Genomic DNA, 16,524 nt, shown 5'->3' with positions numbered 1-16,524 from the left:
AGTGTTGTTCTGCTGGGCTTCAGTGTCGCTTTAATCTCACCCCTCCTTGCTGTTCTAGGCCTGGGAACCCCAATCCTATCGCAGTGTGTCCCAGATGTGGAGCCACGGGGTTTAGTGTTGTTCTGCTGGGCTTCAGTGTCGCTTTAATCTCACCCCTCCTTGCTGTTTTGCTCGTCTCTCTGCTTGGAATCCCTGGTCTACTATGTACCTTGGAAGTACATAACTTGTGCTTTTGATGTCTTAAAGGGGCTCACAACAGCAAAGAGTTTTCTTTGACAGGAAGCTTTGGACGGACTTGGACTTCCATGCGATGTTGGAATCGTTAAGAAGTCTCTTAACTAACTGGTTAAGAGACTAAGGAGGAACTGCATGTATTTTATATTGTGAGATAGATGGGAGACTTTGGGAGCCAGAAATAGAATGCTATAGCCAGGATCTGAATCTTCAGTAATCAGCTGGCTGGGATCCTTTAGCACTACCCAGACAGAAATCATGAGAGATGAGGAGGAGCTCTTAGTACTGGCGACACCAGGACCTTGAGTGGCCAATGTCCAGACCCTGGACTGGCACACTCAGAGGCTCACAGTTCCAATACAACAGGTAGGGCCTTCTGCTTAGGGGTTTAAAAGCTGTTGGTCTTTGTTTCTAGATACTCGGGATGAAAGATTATTGCTCTCTGGATTGTAACCATCAATAGCTCCTCCAGTGCTTAGTGGCTATAGTAGCCCTCCGGTCCCAGCAGCAGGCAATGCTTGCTAATGTTATAGCTCCTAATTATCCTTAGATGTTGGGACTCTAGGCTCCCACAAGCCCAGGGTATCAGGATCCTTGGTCCTTGCAGCATGTAGCTCTCTGGAATTCTTCTAGTGAGTGAGGTCCATAGTTTCTTGTCTTCGCTCTTCATAACATTAATTATTGGCACCATCTCTACTCCCAGTCCCGACCATTCTCTGGAACTCCCCAGCTGTTCTCTCACTGTGCAATGATGTCACTGTCACTGGGGCCACCACAGTCTCTATGTATTACTGCCTCAGCTCACTCTACTAATGACAAAGATAAAACATAGTTGGGAAAAGCCACTTGAGAAAAGCGGTTTATCAGGCTTGCTATCACAGCACCAGGGGACAGAGCAGGACAGTGTCTCTGGGCTGACTCAAGAAGTGACAGGAATTGACTACTTTTATAATGGGGCGGGGGGGGGGGAAGGGTGGCAGGAGCAGGGCACTAGTGTTTGTCCCAGTCATGGTGCAGACTTCCATGCAAAAGAAGGACTGTGATGGTCTGCACAACATGCAGCCCAGTCCTCCCTGTCAGTAAAGGACAGTCCTCCCTGTCAGTAAAGGACAATCCTCCCTGTCAGTAAAGGACAGTTGGCGCTGATCACAGGAAAAGCTGCCTCTCCAGCCTGGATGAGAATGAGCATGAGAGTCCACGGAGGCTTGTGATGGAGAGAGGTCCAGAACAAGCTGTCTGAAGGGTCACTGCGTGAACAGTGCCTTCCTTCCTGAGCAGGAGTGAGGCAGCTGTGGTTGCTGGGGAAACTTCCTCAGGGAACCCGTGGAGCTCTCCAAGCAGTTGGGCTCCCACTTGCCTGGGAGAGGCTGCTCGGCTAAAGTCTTTCTGGTCAAGATGGAAGGGAAGAGCAGCTGCAGTCAGGGAGTCGGACTGCTCTGGTGTCCCAGGGTTTAGTTTACTTACAGGCAGGAAGGACAGTAAAGGGTCGCATCTGTATTAGCAGAGCCTTAACTGTATTTAGTGCCTCATCCACCAAACGCAGCCGAGCCTCACATGCATGTGTGGTAAAACCTTGGCACCCTCTGTGGTACTAATGGGAGAAGGATGGAATCCTTGGGGAGCAGGGCCCATGGGAGGTCTTCCGCTCAGCGAGGACATGTTCCTGAGTGGGGCCCCAGCCCTTTTGTACTGTTTTTAATCCTGACTATGAGATCCCTTTTTGAATTTCATTTATTCTTGCTGTGATGTGTCACTATGGGCCCAGAGCCTGGAGACTAACCAATCAGGGGTTGTGATGAAGAAAACTATGAGCCTAATAAATATTTCCTTTTTATAAGTTAATTATCTTGGCTATTTTTTTATGACAATTCTTATTTTTTTCCCTATATTTCGTGATCTGAAAAGAAACCTAAGCAGTTATTCATTCTACTTTTGCTCATAAATGAAGAAAGAGGATTTTTGTATTTTTCTGTAAGTTATTTGCACCCAGTGACTTAAGCATGTCCACCTCTGTGTGTTGTGTAGATGAGGGCCAGAGTCAGGGACTGTACTACAAACAAAACCACATCAAAGTGGCCTGCTAAAGGGCTGGAGAGATGGCGCAGCGGTTAAGAGCACTTGTTGCTCTTGTAGAGGACCCAGGTTTAGTTCCTGGCACTCAGGTGGTGGCTCACAAGCATCTGTAACTCCAGTTCCAGGGGATCCAGTGCCCTCTTCTGACATCCGAAAGCACCAGGCCTACAGATGGTACACATACATGCATTCGTCCAAGCAAAGCACCTGCATAAAATAAATCTAAAAAAAAAATGGTGCCTTTTTGTTTCCAGTATTTAAGGCTGACCTAGCCCTCTGGATTTACACATAGAGGCAAAAATCAAGGTCCTCAGCTTTTAAATTGTATCTTGAAACTACAGAAAGCAAACCGTCCATTTTGACTGTTCCTCCTCTGCCCCTGCATGGTTGGCTGTAATGGAAAAGTGTACCCAGTCTAAGACCCTGACTTTCAGGATTGTGATGCCATATGTTACAAGTTGCTCAGGAGCAGGAGCTGTGGAGAACTGTGCAAATAGCTGCCCTTGCTGCTTGGCTGCTTTGGAAGACGCACTTTCCAATGCTGGATGGTTAAGTGCCCTTTAGCTCTGAAGAGGAAGTGAAGGAGGCTCCATCAAATCTGACGGAACTGTTCTTACATTAGGAGCCCATGCCAAGCTTTCCTGTTCCTTTACCTCAGCTGCAAGACCATCTACACGGCTGCCCAGACCAGGGATGTGAATCTAACATTTGGTAATAAAAAAGTAACCATACCCCATTCCAATGGGGCCCTGTCGATTTATCCATGGATAGCTCAGGCCTGTTGGCAGAGAATCAAGTTCTGCAGCATTTCTGCCAACAACCACGTTTTCATGTCACACAGGAGAGAAAACAGAAGGGTAGGAACTGCAAGATAGACCGGAAGTTGTCAGTGATACGGACAAGTGGCCTAGCTAGAAGACAGGGTGCCTTTTCTCAGGTCAAGGCCTTCCTAAGAACTTGGAAACTCTGTGGGACAGTCACCATTAAAATGTGGTGGATCTCCTTCCATACATGAGGTCAGAGATACTGTGGAGGGCGGGCGGGAGAAAGAGAGAGGGCTCAAGACTGCGTGGGTAGAGCCACCCATTGCTTTGCTGCCAGCCTTGCTATATCCACAGGTGCCTGGGCCAGGGCTTCCTTCCTTGTGCCTCTGATGTTGCAAATTTAGAAGTCAGGAATATTCCCAGGGGTGGGGGTGGGGTGGGCCTATAGGCACAGATCTGCAGGGGAATGACGGAGAGAACATGGGCAAAAAAGGTTCCAGTTCATTTATAGCGCTTCCGTGACGTAGGAGAAAGGGAAGGAAACGGGTTTGACTGACTTCTGAAACTGTGGAAACTAAAAAAGAATTACAGAGGTTAGAGTGAGATGTGTTTCCTTCCTCATTTTTCAGCCAATGAGGAAACAACTGTACTTCAGTGTCCCGGTTCTGGGGACAGGACTGATAGAAAGAAAGGAACCTCTCACAAGTAATTTCCAAGCTACCTTACTCATGAAATTCAACCTCACTCCTCACAGATCATGCGTTCTGGCTCTCAACTGAACCTCAGGATAGGTTTGTCCTCTGAGAAAAATGTGAGGCAGGGGGAGGAGCCAGAGTTTCAAAGAAAAAGACTGCAGGGGTGACACACAGTGTTACAGTTTGAAGGTGAAATGTTCTCCCAAAGACACACGTGGTAAAGGCTTGGTGACCAGTCAGTGGGTTTGGAGGAAGTGAATGGACCACAGGGTTCAAGCTCCTGAGCAGACTCAGAAATAGATGGATTATGGAAATGAGGGGGTGGGGCCTGGTTGGATTATGGAGATGAAGAGGTGGGGCCTAGTTGGATTATGGAAATGAAGGGGTGGGGCCTGGTTGTAGGATGTAGTTCCCTGATCATATCAGAACCAGTTTCCGCCTCATGCCACTTCTGAACAGTTCTGCCTCTGCCACTTGCCAATGTTCAGCTGTTGGAAAAATTGTGAGTCAAAATAAAAACTGCTGCTTTAAGCTGTTTACTTGGATATTTTGTTACTGGAGAGAAAGGAGCGACAAGCACAGTTCGTCCACACTGAGGCTTCCACAGAGAGAAACTTCCAGAGTGACTGTTTAGAACTAGTGAACAACAAAAGTAGGCCCGGAGGCTTCTGGTCTGTGGCCCCTTGCTCTACACCCCATTGTCTAGCTTGTGTCTGAGCCGCGCCACTCACCCTGGGCTCAATGAGGCATCTGGCACTGTGGTGCACACCCTGAGAGGGATGCTCTGATCACCCGGAGCTGTTCCTGGTGGTTGAAGCAGTGCTTCAGCACATTTGGGGGATGAGTGAAATACAGATAGTTTTTTTTTCTCTCCATCAAGCACGTTCCACTCCTTCAGCCTCAGTGTGTCTCCTCCCAAGCTGATTCAACTATTTTTCTCTCAGTTTTGATCATTCGGGTTCCAGAAAGGGGTGGGAGCTACCTTAAGAAGAAGTCAGATGTAGCTTCATATCTAATCCTGCTGATGAATGTTAGGGCTGAATGGACCTTAGACTGATTCCCTTTTTCAGACAAGGCAATCAGACCCAGAAAGGTAGACTTTTCTCAAGACCCCATAGCTGGCACTGGGCAGTAGGACAGGGCATATGTATGAAGTACATTTGAGTTAGTTCCACCATCCCAGGCTGGCTCCGTGTTCTCTCTATGGCATCAGGGGTAAGGGGAGAACACGACATACTCTACTCGAGCTTCTTCCCTCTGGAAGGAAACAGATGTCTGTCATGTTCTTCTTGGTGAGAAGCAGGATCAAGTTCCCATTTACTAGCTAATTAGTAAGTGCTAATTAGTAATAGCTAATTAGTAAGTGCTGGTGTTGGTAGATAAGAAATGAGGAACAGTGGGTCCTCATTCTACAGAGGTGTGCTGACATTCTCCCTGGATGCACTCCCTGGGCAGATAGGATGTGTTGAGGACCACTCTGCCCCACATTTTGGGGCCAAAAATGTTGAGGCCGGAGCTGCCCCACTTTGGGCGGCCAAAAATGTTGCGGCCTGCTCACTTTGCCTGGCTAGAGACAAAAGACTTAACAATGCCTGAGTAGTTACTATAACAAAAATGTTGCAACCTGCTCCACTCTGCCTGGCTTGGCCTCCCAAGTGCTGGATTAAAGGCGTGCGCCACCACTGCCCTCAAATTGCCTCTCGGGTCTTCGGGTCAGGGTCTAGAGAGAGAGAGAGAGAGAGTGAGGATAGATAAAGGGGAAGAGACGCAAAGAATGGAGATAAGACAGAGGTTCTGATCAAGTCTCAAGTCTCTTTTATTGAAAGAAAATCTGGGGTATTTATAGGCTTTTGCCACGTGCCTTGTAGGCTCATGGATACCATGTGCCTTGCAGGTGTGGATATGACATAAGCCCTACAGGCGTGGATACCACGTGCTCCTTGCAGCTGGGGGTACAAAAAAGCAAAACAAGATATGTGGGATATTAGAGTGTGCTTCAGCTGTTGTAGGCTGTTGAAAAACAAGTCTCTTATCAGGGTATATGGCTCCAGATGGCTGCAAAGATGATAGCTGCTTTCTGGCCACTTTCTGCTAAAAGTCGGCTCCCAACAAGGACGGGCAGTGCCTGGCCTCAAAGCCATCAGTAATCTAGAGTTTGTCAAATGTGAGTGATCACCAAGCATCCAGAGCTGGAGAAATCATTCCCTAAATAACATGCAATTATCTGGATGAAAGGGTTAAAATTTTTCAAAACCTCCTAGCAGACTGAACAGAACCAAGAGTGCAGGTCAGCTTGGTCATGAGCTCTGTGTTTCAGGAACTTGGCTGACCACAAGATAGATGGTTGGTTATGAATAGGCTTTTAGAGAATAGTCTATACAAAATGTTCCCCATGACTGTTCCTTGGACCCTGTCACAAACTGAATAATGGGCTGGGACTTTCCACAGGTACTCTCCAATAACCCTCATTTACTCCTCCCTGGGTGTGGTTTCCCCCCTGAGTTGTAGTTTTTGGCTTTAAATTCTGTCTCCAAAGCCCCAGGGTCAGACCCCATTGCCCCTGCGTGGGCTACAGGTCTTGACCTCAACATGTTGATCAAAACATACCTCTTGCTGATTACATCAAGTTTGGTGTCTTGTGAGTTAATGGGTGGCCGCGAATTCCTGAGGCTTGGGTGAGGTCCTCCCTTCATGGGGGCCTTACATGGACAAGAACACCAATGAACTATAATCATTTATTGTAAATTGTTTATGGTTTGCACATTTCTAAAGGCCAAATAACAGTGTTAAACACCTGCTAGATGAAGAACATTACCATAATTCCCAGTTGGTGTATCATGTCCTTTTCTAACATTTAAATTTTAAATCCTGTATCTCTCCTGAAGTTATCTTAAACATACAAGACGCCAACTAATAGGGACTTCCTCTCTCTCTCATCTCTAATACAGTGCGCGTCCACGGCCCTGCACAACGCGATTAATGCACAAACTCTCCTAATCCAGAAGCTACATAATGATCACTTTATATTTTGCTGCAAAATCAATAACAGCCTCATGCACACGACACCTCCATAGACACTGATGACTCCAGATGAGTTGTTGGTTATTAAGTCTTGTTGGCCTAGTGTGGAAAATTAATACACTTATTTAGTAGAAGTACCTGAAGTAACATGCACCAATGGCTGAGATCAATTAGAATACAAATTAGGTGTATAAACATTAAAATGAAAGCTTAATTTGTGTTTAATATGATGTCTGGCATGTCTGAATTAGACACCTTTAAAATGGTAATAGGAAAGAGAAAGTGAGACATCTAAATAGGCATTGATTATAGAGTGGGCTGAGCAGTGAACACACCCATTAAACTATTTTAAGATTATATTTATTGTATTTGTACATAATTGAGTGCCTGTGTGTGCATACGTGATTGTGTGTGTATGTGTATGCACACAAGTAATTGTATGGGTATGTGGACAAGTGATCATGTGTGTGTGCATAAGAGATCATATGTGTCTGTACAAGTGATGGTGTGTACACACACACACACACACACGTGTATGTGTGTGTGTGTGCGCATGTGGTTCACATATACACCCACACCTTGTTACACATGTGGAGATCAGAGGACAACATGAGAGACTCAGTTCTCTCCTTTCACCACATGGGTCCCAAGGATCAAACTCAGCACATAGACCTCTTACCACTGAGCCACCTCACCGGCCCCAGACACAGTCTCTTTCAGAGCAGACAGTGGAGAGTCAGGAAGTTACAAACAGTGAAAATAACACAAGAGCCATTTTCCATATCTTCATCTTTTAAGCCACAACAAAACCTCCTTACACAACACAGCAACCTAAAGCCAGGAGCATGGCCCTTACTCAGAGAAGAAACTTCTCCCTTATCTCTCTGCTCTTCAAACAGTGGGATTCAAAGCATTGCTGTGTTCTTCATGAGAGGGAAGGAAAAGAAATGCTCTCTTGGGTCATACCAAAACAATTCCATGTTCATCCTCTCCCGGTTAACACGTTTGAGCACATACACACGGCTGTGTATGACTGATGATTACCTCCAGTGACTGCATCACAAGTCCACATTCTAATACTGAGTCATAGTTCTAATGTTGACTGATTTCTTATCATTGGTAGTTACAGCTGACAGTATTTGAGACAAATAGAGCTTCCCAAACCCTGTAGGCTTCATCCCCTCCCCACTTTCCACTCCCTCCTACAAGCAACAAACAAGAGACTCGTAAGCCAACAGCTGCTAGCTGGATGCCAAGAGTTGCCACTGTGGATGGCACCGGGCAGGTCCAGCTGCTGCCATCACCAGCCTTGGGCTTGCGGACCTCAATCATCTGCTTGGTCCTCTGTTTGCAGTCAGTGGCCAGTCTCCGGAACCATATGAAGTCAATGAACCAGGTGGTTGGGTTGAAATTTAAGCCAAATTCACTCTCAGAGTAGCCAAAGGGAAACTCATGGTGGTAATCGTGGAAGCATTCACCTGGAAGACAAAGTGTGTCTTGACGTCACTCACCATGGCTGTCTCCCAAATGGATGTTGTTAGTGTTTGTTTTTTGGAGTGTTTTGTTTTGTTTTTCATTCATTTTTGGGGGGTGGGGTTTGAGACAGGGTTTCTCTATGTAGCCCTGGCTGTCCTGGACCTCACTCTGTAGACCAGGCTGGCCTTGAACTCAGAAATCCGCCTGCCTCTGCCTCCCAAGTGCTGGGATTAAAGGCGTGCGCCACCACCACCCGGCTTCATTCACGTTTTTAGGTTAGGATACAAAGTAGTAGGTTTTGTCTCCATCCATTTGTGTCATTATTGTGTCATTATATTTAATTCTCATTGTGTCATTATATTTAATTATTGTGTCATTATATTTAATTCTCAGTTGTTCCCCGAACTCACTGCCTTCTCTTCTGCCCTGCCTTGCTCCAGCTGGCCCCGCTTTTCCTGTTAGTCGCCTCTGCTTTCTTACTGAATGTCCTCTCTTTTCCACTCCTTCCCCTTCATCCCTGAAAATCTCCCCTCTCCTAACCATCCCCTTTCTAGTTTTATGGGCGGCGGCGTGTATGTAAATGCATATACATCTGTATCACACATTATTTTAAATCTAGGTTCTGCATATAAAGTAAAACATATGACAACCATCTTCCTGAGTTTGGCTTATTTTGATGTTTGATGCTGATGATTTTCCTGTGAGTGCCCTGAGCTCACCTTGCTCTGTAGCTGCATGGTGTGCGTGCCCCACACTCCTCATCCATCTGCCAGTGGACGTCTAGACTGGCTCTGTTTCCTGACTGATGTTAACAGAACAGCAATACACATAGATGCCTATATAGAAGTTTTTTATCAGCTTTTAAGATCTACTGCATTTAAGGCTGTTTCAGACCGCCTGTTCTGACAAAAGACTTGGCTCCAGCCCTCCGAAATAGTCACTGAGTTGCTAGACAGGCTAAGTTGGACAAAAAAATAACACCACGGTTTTTCAGCAGCAACACAAGATTAGCTCTTCAGCATCCATGGCAGACAAGAAGCTGCTCCGTCAGGGATGCCCTTCTCAAGGTAAATGCTACACGGCTGACAGTAGGCCATTATTTTGACATAAGTTCATAAAAGGGAAGTAGTCTCTGTGGGAGGGAGTGATTACAGGGAGACTTCCTTCAAGCTTCAGGCAGGAGAATGAATTAAAAACCTGGCCTTTAAATATCCCGTTACTGTGCAGTGTTCCCGTCTCCCGCTGACCTGTTTCCTCCTCGCCATTCTTCAAGAGGCATCTTCATGGTAAATAAGCTTCATTCACTTGGTTTTCTTTGTTTTTCTTCTACTATTTTTTTTTAATAGCAAAAGTATGACACATGTTGAAAATGTATGTACATTGTAGAATGACTAAACTGGGCCAATTCACCTATACATTCCCTCCATACGTAGTTTTTATAGTAGAAACTAAAAACCAACTATCAGTAATTTACAATACATTGTTGACACATATACCATCATATTATACAACGAACCTTTTTAATTGATTTCTTCTATATGATGGAAGTATGTGTGTGTGAGTCTGTATGAGTGTGTGCATGAGTGTGTGAAAGTGTGTGTGTGTGTGCATTCATGTGTGCGTGTGTGTGTGTATGTGTTCCAATACCTCTTGCCCTCCTTATGTCTCCCAGCACCTGGTGACACCATTTACTCCCTGCTTCTTTGAGTTTCACTTTTCGAGGCTCGACAGATATACAAGATGCTGTAGCATTTGTCTTTCTGTACCTGATGTCTACACCCACGTGCTATAGCCTTCAAGTTCACTGCGTATGGCAGGATGCCCTTCTTCATTAAGGCTGAGGGATACTGCCTATCACACACTCACACAGCGTATTGTCTTTGGCTCTGCCTCCACTGGTGGACATTCATTCAGTATCTTGGCTATTATAAATAGGGCTTGAATAAACATGGGAGTGCAGATGCCTCTTTAGCAAACATTTCATTTTCTTTGGACATACGCCAAATCATAACCCTGCTGGATTGTATGGTAATTCTCTTTTTTAACTTTTTAAAATTCTTTCATATTGTTTTCCACAATGGCTACACTCTTTTACAAAGGAGGAGGAGGAGAAGGAAGAGGAGGAGAAGGAAGAGGAGGAGCAGCAGGAGGAGCAGCAGGAGGAGGAAGAGGGAAAGGCCAACACGCACCTTTCATCTTTTCTCTAAGTCACTCTTAACTAATGTGAGGCGCCAGCTCCTTTTGGTTTTTATTTTCATTTTCCCATTATCAGTTCATTTCCTTTTAAAGGGGCTTTTTTTGAGTTATAATTCACAGAATCCCCTCTTCTATACTGTATTATACAATACAATGACCTTAAGAAATTTCAATATTCCTCAAGAAGCTCCACCACCACCTCCTATCCCCCTGCAGCTCCTTAGCTGCCCCCTCCCATTCCTCGGCCCTATATTCTGTCTTTATAAATATGACTGCCTTGGACAGCTTACGGATTTGTATTTATTAATATGCATTTGTGTGTGTGGAGAGATGGAGTTGTTTATGTGCCATGCCACACATGTGGAGTCAGAGGGTAACTTTAGGGAGCCAGCTCTCTCCCTCTGTCATGGGTCCCAGGACTTGAACTCAGGTCGTCTGCCTTGCACAGCAAGCAGTTCTGCCCACTGCGACTTTTCTCCTGTCCTGCTTTCGACAGATGATATAATGAAGTCACACAATATGATGTGTGCTCCTTTGTGACTGACTGCTGTCACTCAGCAGTGGTCTCCAGGTTCACCCATGCTGTCACATGTATCCTAGCTTGATTCTTTTTATTTATGACTAGTATTTCATTGTGGGTATATAATGCTGTACATGTCCCAGTCAGTTGGTAACTTGGGTTCTTTTCCTCTGTTTAGTTACTACGAATAATGTTGCTATGAACACCTGTGTTTCTTGAAGACATACATTTTTATTTCTCTTGTGTGTAAGGAGTGCAATGCAAGTTCACACCATGACCACTGTCAGGAGAATCTCAGACTCCACCCTTCCTCCTTCCTTTATCTTTCATTCTTCATTACAGCTGATTTTGTTTTGTTTTGTCCCTGGGCCTTTATTGCTCGCCTGGGTACACTTAAACATTATGTCCAGCTCTGGTAGGGCCTGTGTCTTACCATGCTGTTTGGTTTCCTGATCCACATGTGCCTGTCTATATAAGACATCATAGTCCATGCCGTCCCCACTTCTAATGGTGCCTGGAATTGATACATAATGTGGCTCCTCTAGTTATAGCCCACTCAAGACACAAGATGAGAGGAGAAAGCAGCAGAGGGGAGACAATTCCTTTTGGACTCCCCTCCTCCCACCTCCTCTCTTCCCCTCCAAGTGACTCCATGGCTAAAGCTCAGATTGCCCCCCTCCTGTTGCTGCAGTCAACACAGGTTGACAAGACTTTAGGACCGCTGCTCCCCCAATCTTAATTGGATGATTGATGAGACAGACACAGGAGCTCACCACCAAGTGACAGAGACTGTTCCTACCCTTCTCTTCCTGGCTTGATGTCTGCTCAATGCTCAGCTTTGCCAAGGAGCCTGCATTGCATTTGGAGGGGCTCAGCTAATATTTATGAGTTGCTTATTGCACGCTGAGCAGAGCACTAAAGGCTAAGAACTAACTCCTGCTATCCTCACGCCTTTCCGCTAACTGCTATGATTATCTCGGCTCTAAAATGAGGACAGAAATGCATGGAAGGGAGAGGTAACTCACCTGCAACCGTAAAGCTCGCAATAAAGGCAGCGGCGCCACAGAGGACCTACTTTGTGCTAAGCAGCTCGACGAGGTTGTGTATTGAGTCATTTCACTCTCCAGTGACCCAGGGAGGAGGGAAGGGCTTATTACACTGTCTTATTAGATAAGAACCCAGAGTGTTGAGAACAGTGCCGGAGAGCAAGTGGAGGGCCCAGGATGAACCTAGCTTGGACTCTGCGCTGGCCTTACTTACTCTCAGCTACTTTTGGTCCTATGAGTCTCCTTTCTTGCCATTGCTTGTTTGAAGACTTGGTTTTTTTCTGACATATGATTGGATAGCCAAGTCTAGAGTAGACAAGACTGAGAGAAAAGCAATTGCTGCTTTTTCTTATAGGAAAATTTTCATGATGACAGTAACTATTATACAATATATTGATCATCTTCTGTGCTCCAGGTTCTTCACCGTGCAACTTGTGTGCTCTACAAGGGAGACATTGCTCTTTCCTGTTTGACAGACAAGAGCATCGTAAAGCAGAGAACTTTCCTGACTTGTCTCAGAGTTAGGACGCCAAGGCCAATGTTCAATTTCTCTGCACTCCTCCACTCTGTTTCTTAGAGCCATAAACCCTTCCCTCCCACTAAGTCAATAACATCTGGACCACCATTCCTCCTCTGGCTCATCCACCAATGGCTGCCAGAACGATGAGTGGGTTCTGCCGAGGGCTGATAAGCTTGTCATAGAGATGCTTTCCGTACATGTGGGCAGTGCTGTTGACCAGCCAGGTACCACAGAGGACAACGGTGTATCGGAGAATGGACTCTAAGAAGTAGGAATTGCATGGACCCTCTCCCCAGATGTACCAGGGCACAGTGCAGGGAACAGAAAGCACACGAGCACCACACTGATCTTATAGTACCTATGAGGAAGAACACCGTGCTGTCACCAGACACAGGACCTGTGGGGAGGGGGTTGTGAGCCCACATGGCTACAAAAGTGAGACCATTAGCTTTTGAGAACTGAGACAGGCAGAATGTTGTCGGAAGTGGCTGGCCTTTCGGTATATTTTGGAAGAATTTCCACGTAAAACAGTCAACACTATGCCAGCCAACCCATGCCCCTCTGAGGTACATATATCCTGTTACCATGAGTCTGAGCTAGCTCCTGGATACGTCTCCATCAGTGAACTTAATAGTCAGGCTTACTTGCATCATTTCAAGAAACATCCAGTATTTCTTAAATAATTTTAGGTGCATGATTTTGTACTAACTTAGATTACTAAAAAGGCACGTGAGTCCCCACGGGAGGTTTCTATCCACCAGATGTTACACTCCACATCAGCACAGAAAATAAACAACCCAGGTACAATGGGGCAGAGGCAGGAGGATTCGGAGTTCAAGGCTATTCTGAACTATAGAGCAAGGTGTCTTCTCAAAAAACAAAGTATGGATTCAAGCACATAACCACATAACAAGGAATCATTCAGCAGTAAGCTATTGAGCTGGGTGTGGTGATGCACACCTGTAATTCCTGCACTCAGGAGGAGAGAAGGTTGTGAGTTTGGGGTAGCCTGGGCTACAGAGTGAGGCCAGCCTGGGCTAAAGAGTGAGACCCTGTCAGTTAAAAAAAAGTAAAAAAGAAAGTGAAAACAGCCATGGGACATTGCTAGCAGGCGTTTGACCTAGGGGACCTCCCCTCCTACTTTCTCCCTCCCCCTCCCCCTTCCTTCCTCTCCCCTTCTCCCTCTCCTTTTGTTACAACTAAGCTTCCTCTCCTAGGCCTGTTCTGAGCCAATACCTTACTGTTGAGTAGTGTTCCATTGTTGCGGCCCCAGCTGCCCCAGGTTTGGGGGTCAAAATGTCACGGACCACTCTATCAATATTGGAACCCGCACTGCCAAAAGCCTTGGGGGCTAAACTGTTAGAGCCCACACTGTCCCAAGCTGCTCTGGTCCGTGGGTCGGGGGGTTCAGCAAGAGATGGACTTGAAGAATGGAGACCAAACAGAGTGTGATTCAATCCCGTTTATTCTTCAGTCTCTCTTCTTCTCTCCAAGTCCCTAGTTCCCAGTCCTAATTCTAAGTTGCTAGTCTCTTTCCCAGTTCCAAGTTACTCTTCCTAAGGCAAGTGTCTAATAATTGTTGCCTGTCTCGAGTCTCTGTAGGAAGCCACTGTTAACGGTGGTATAATTTGCCATCCCAAGATGGTGCTGGCCTCGTGTGTTCTCCAGAAGTAAACAATTATCTGCGCAGATGCAAAGGCAGAGAGCCCGCCAAAGTCACTGGCCAATCCCGAGGCATAATATTGGGTGGTGAGCGAACAGCCAATCAGAAGTGAACACGTCACTCTAGGGTGTATTTTAAGCTAGGCCCCTTCTGCGTCTCAGCCCTTCCGCTTGCTTCCGCGTCCTTCTGCGTTTTCCACGTGTGTGATACAGAGTAAAAAGTCCTCGTTTTGCAGTAACTACCCGAATTGCGTCTCTCGTGTTTCTCTCCCCCGGGTGTGGGAGGACACGGGAGGTGTGCGCGTTAGAAGTCTCAAGTGCCTACTGTCTAATTCCAAGTTCTTCTTCCAAGTGCAAAGTGCCTAATACCTAATAATTTCTTCTGTCTGCCTCTTGCCTTTTATATGTCTCACTTCTAAGCCATGCCTTTAAGTCATGCCTTTAAGTCATGCCCTTAGGTCTTATCTCTAAATCACACCTTTAAGTCTCACACACCCAAGGGAAAATCCTGGGTATCTAAAACAAGATATTATCAGAGTATGCTCAGCTGTTGTAGGCTATTGTAATCAAGTCTCTTGTCAGGGTATATGGCTCAAGATGGCTGCAAGGATGATAGCTGCCTTCTGTCGGCTCCCCACTCCTCATGGGCCTCTCCTGCTCAATTCTCACAGCACAGCTAGGATAGCCATAGTCGGGACCTTGTGCCCTAGAGCCTCCCATGCCCTGGCCTCCCATGGCTGCTACTCTGGTGCGCCATTGAAGGGTGGCTGCAGCCTGTAGGAACCAACCTCTACTCAGAGCCCTCTGCCTCCTCCTCATCAACTGGCCAAGGAGCTAGCTACCTGCCAGCCACAGCTCCAGTTCTCATCACTCCACCTGCAAAGGCTGCCACCACCGTGTGTAAAGAGAGCGCCTGCAACATGGCTTCCTAAGTGCAAGAGTTGTGGGCTTTGCCGGCTGGCATGAGCACATCCAGCCAAAACTCACTTTTCCTGAGAAAGAGATGCTACTTACAGAAATGAAAATGCAAACCCAACCTAGCCACAAAACCTCAGATCCTTCTCACCCCAACAAAGCAGCAGTGGGCCCAATTGCAAAGTCACGGAGCTTCCTTCCTGGTCCCATGAGACTTTTGCTTACACACTGGTGTAGATGGAAGGAGGGATGTCAGGGATCATGGGCAAGCCCAAGTGGGATGCGCATGTGCTGAGTCTTTATATAAAAAACTGTTATTCCTCAGGACTGTTTCAAACAAGCGTCTGCAAATCCATTCCGTGTGGCCCAGATCCCTTCCCCACATAGTGCCAGCCTAGAGCAGCTGCTCTGTGTTGAGGACCACTCTGCCCACATTTTGGGGCCAAAAATGTTGAGGCCTGAGCTGTCCCATTTTGGGCGGCCAAAAATGTTGCGGCCCCTCTTCGCTCCACACTTGGGGGCCAAAATGTCCCCGACCACTCTGCTGCTTCGGTCTGAGGGTCAGGGTCTAGCAAGAGAGAGAGTGGGGATAAAGGGAAAGAGACACAAAGAATGGAGACAAGACAGAGGTTCTGATCAAGTCTCAAGTCTCTTTTATTGAAAGGAAATCTGGGGTATTTATATGCTTTTGCCATGTGCCTTGTAGGCACATGGATACCATGTGCCTTGCAGGTGTGGATATGACGTAAGCCTTACAGGCGTGGATACCACGTGCGCCTTACAGGCATGTATGACATGGATAGCACGTGGACAGCACGTGAACTACATGCCTTGCAGGCATGGCTACCACGTGCGCCTCGCAGCTGGGGGCACTAAACAGCAAAACAAGATATGTGGGATATCAGAGTGTGCTTCAGCTGTTGTAGGCTGTTGAAAAACAAGTCTCTTATCAGGGTATATGGCTCCAGATGGCTGCAAAGATGATAGCTGCTTTCTAGCCACTTTCTGCTAAAAGTCAGCTCCCAACAGCTCTGCATTTAATTACAGGCATTGGCTTCTGCTCCTCAGGTCCAGGCTAACAAAGAGATGGCTCGCTAGCTTCCTTCTTTAATGCCAGTCAGTCTGAATGTCCTTGCCAGCGGCCTACAGACAACTTCCTGATGTCCCTCAGCACGAGATCCCTGCTCATTTCAAACTCCTTTCTTCAATCAGTGGTAGGGAGGGAGGCTGGAGCAGGGCCATTGGTATCATCTGGCTTTTTGCTAAATGTTTTTTTTTTTTTAATGTTATAAAACATCACAGAGCTTTTAACTACTCAACTTGGCTACTTCCTAGCTATGTGGTCCTGAGTAGATTATTTCCTTGTGCTGAACTTCAGCGCTTTCTTGTGTAAGATGCTGTA

The 16,524-nt window shown here is 46.4% G+C and overlaps 1 protein-coding gene across 1 annotated transcript; it reads right to left on the bottom strand.

Moving 5' to 3' along the window:
* Positions 1-6,650: 6,650 nt before the first annotated feature.
* Scd5 (stearoyl-CoA desaturase 5) lies at positions 6,651-15,129 on the bottom strand. The gene is given in 4 exon segments (XM_076925905.1): positions 6,651-8,265; positions 12,672-12,869; positions 12,872-12,903; positions 15,050-15,129. Coding segments are annotated over 4 exon segments (675 nt in total). The 3' UTR covers positions 6,651-7,900.
* Between the last annotated feature and the right edge of the window lie 1,395 nt (positions 15,130-16,524).

This window comes from Arvicanthis niloticus, chromosome 27 (assembly GCF_011762505.2).
Source record: "Arvicanthis niloticus isolate mArvNil1 chromosome 27, mArvNil1.pat.X, whole genome shotgun sequence".
NCBI classification, from domain to species: Eukaryota; Metazoa; Chordata; class Mammalia; order Rodentia; family Muridae; genus Arvicanthis; species Arvicanthis niloticus.
Note: the sequence above shows the minus strand (reverse complement) of the source record. Positions and strands in the feature narration are given on the sequence as shown.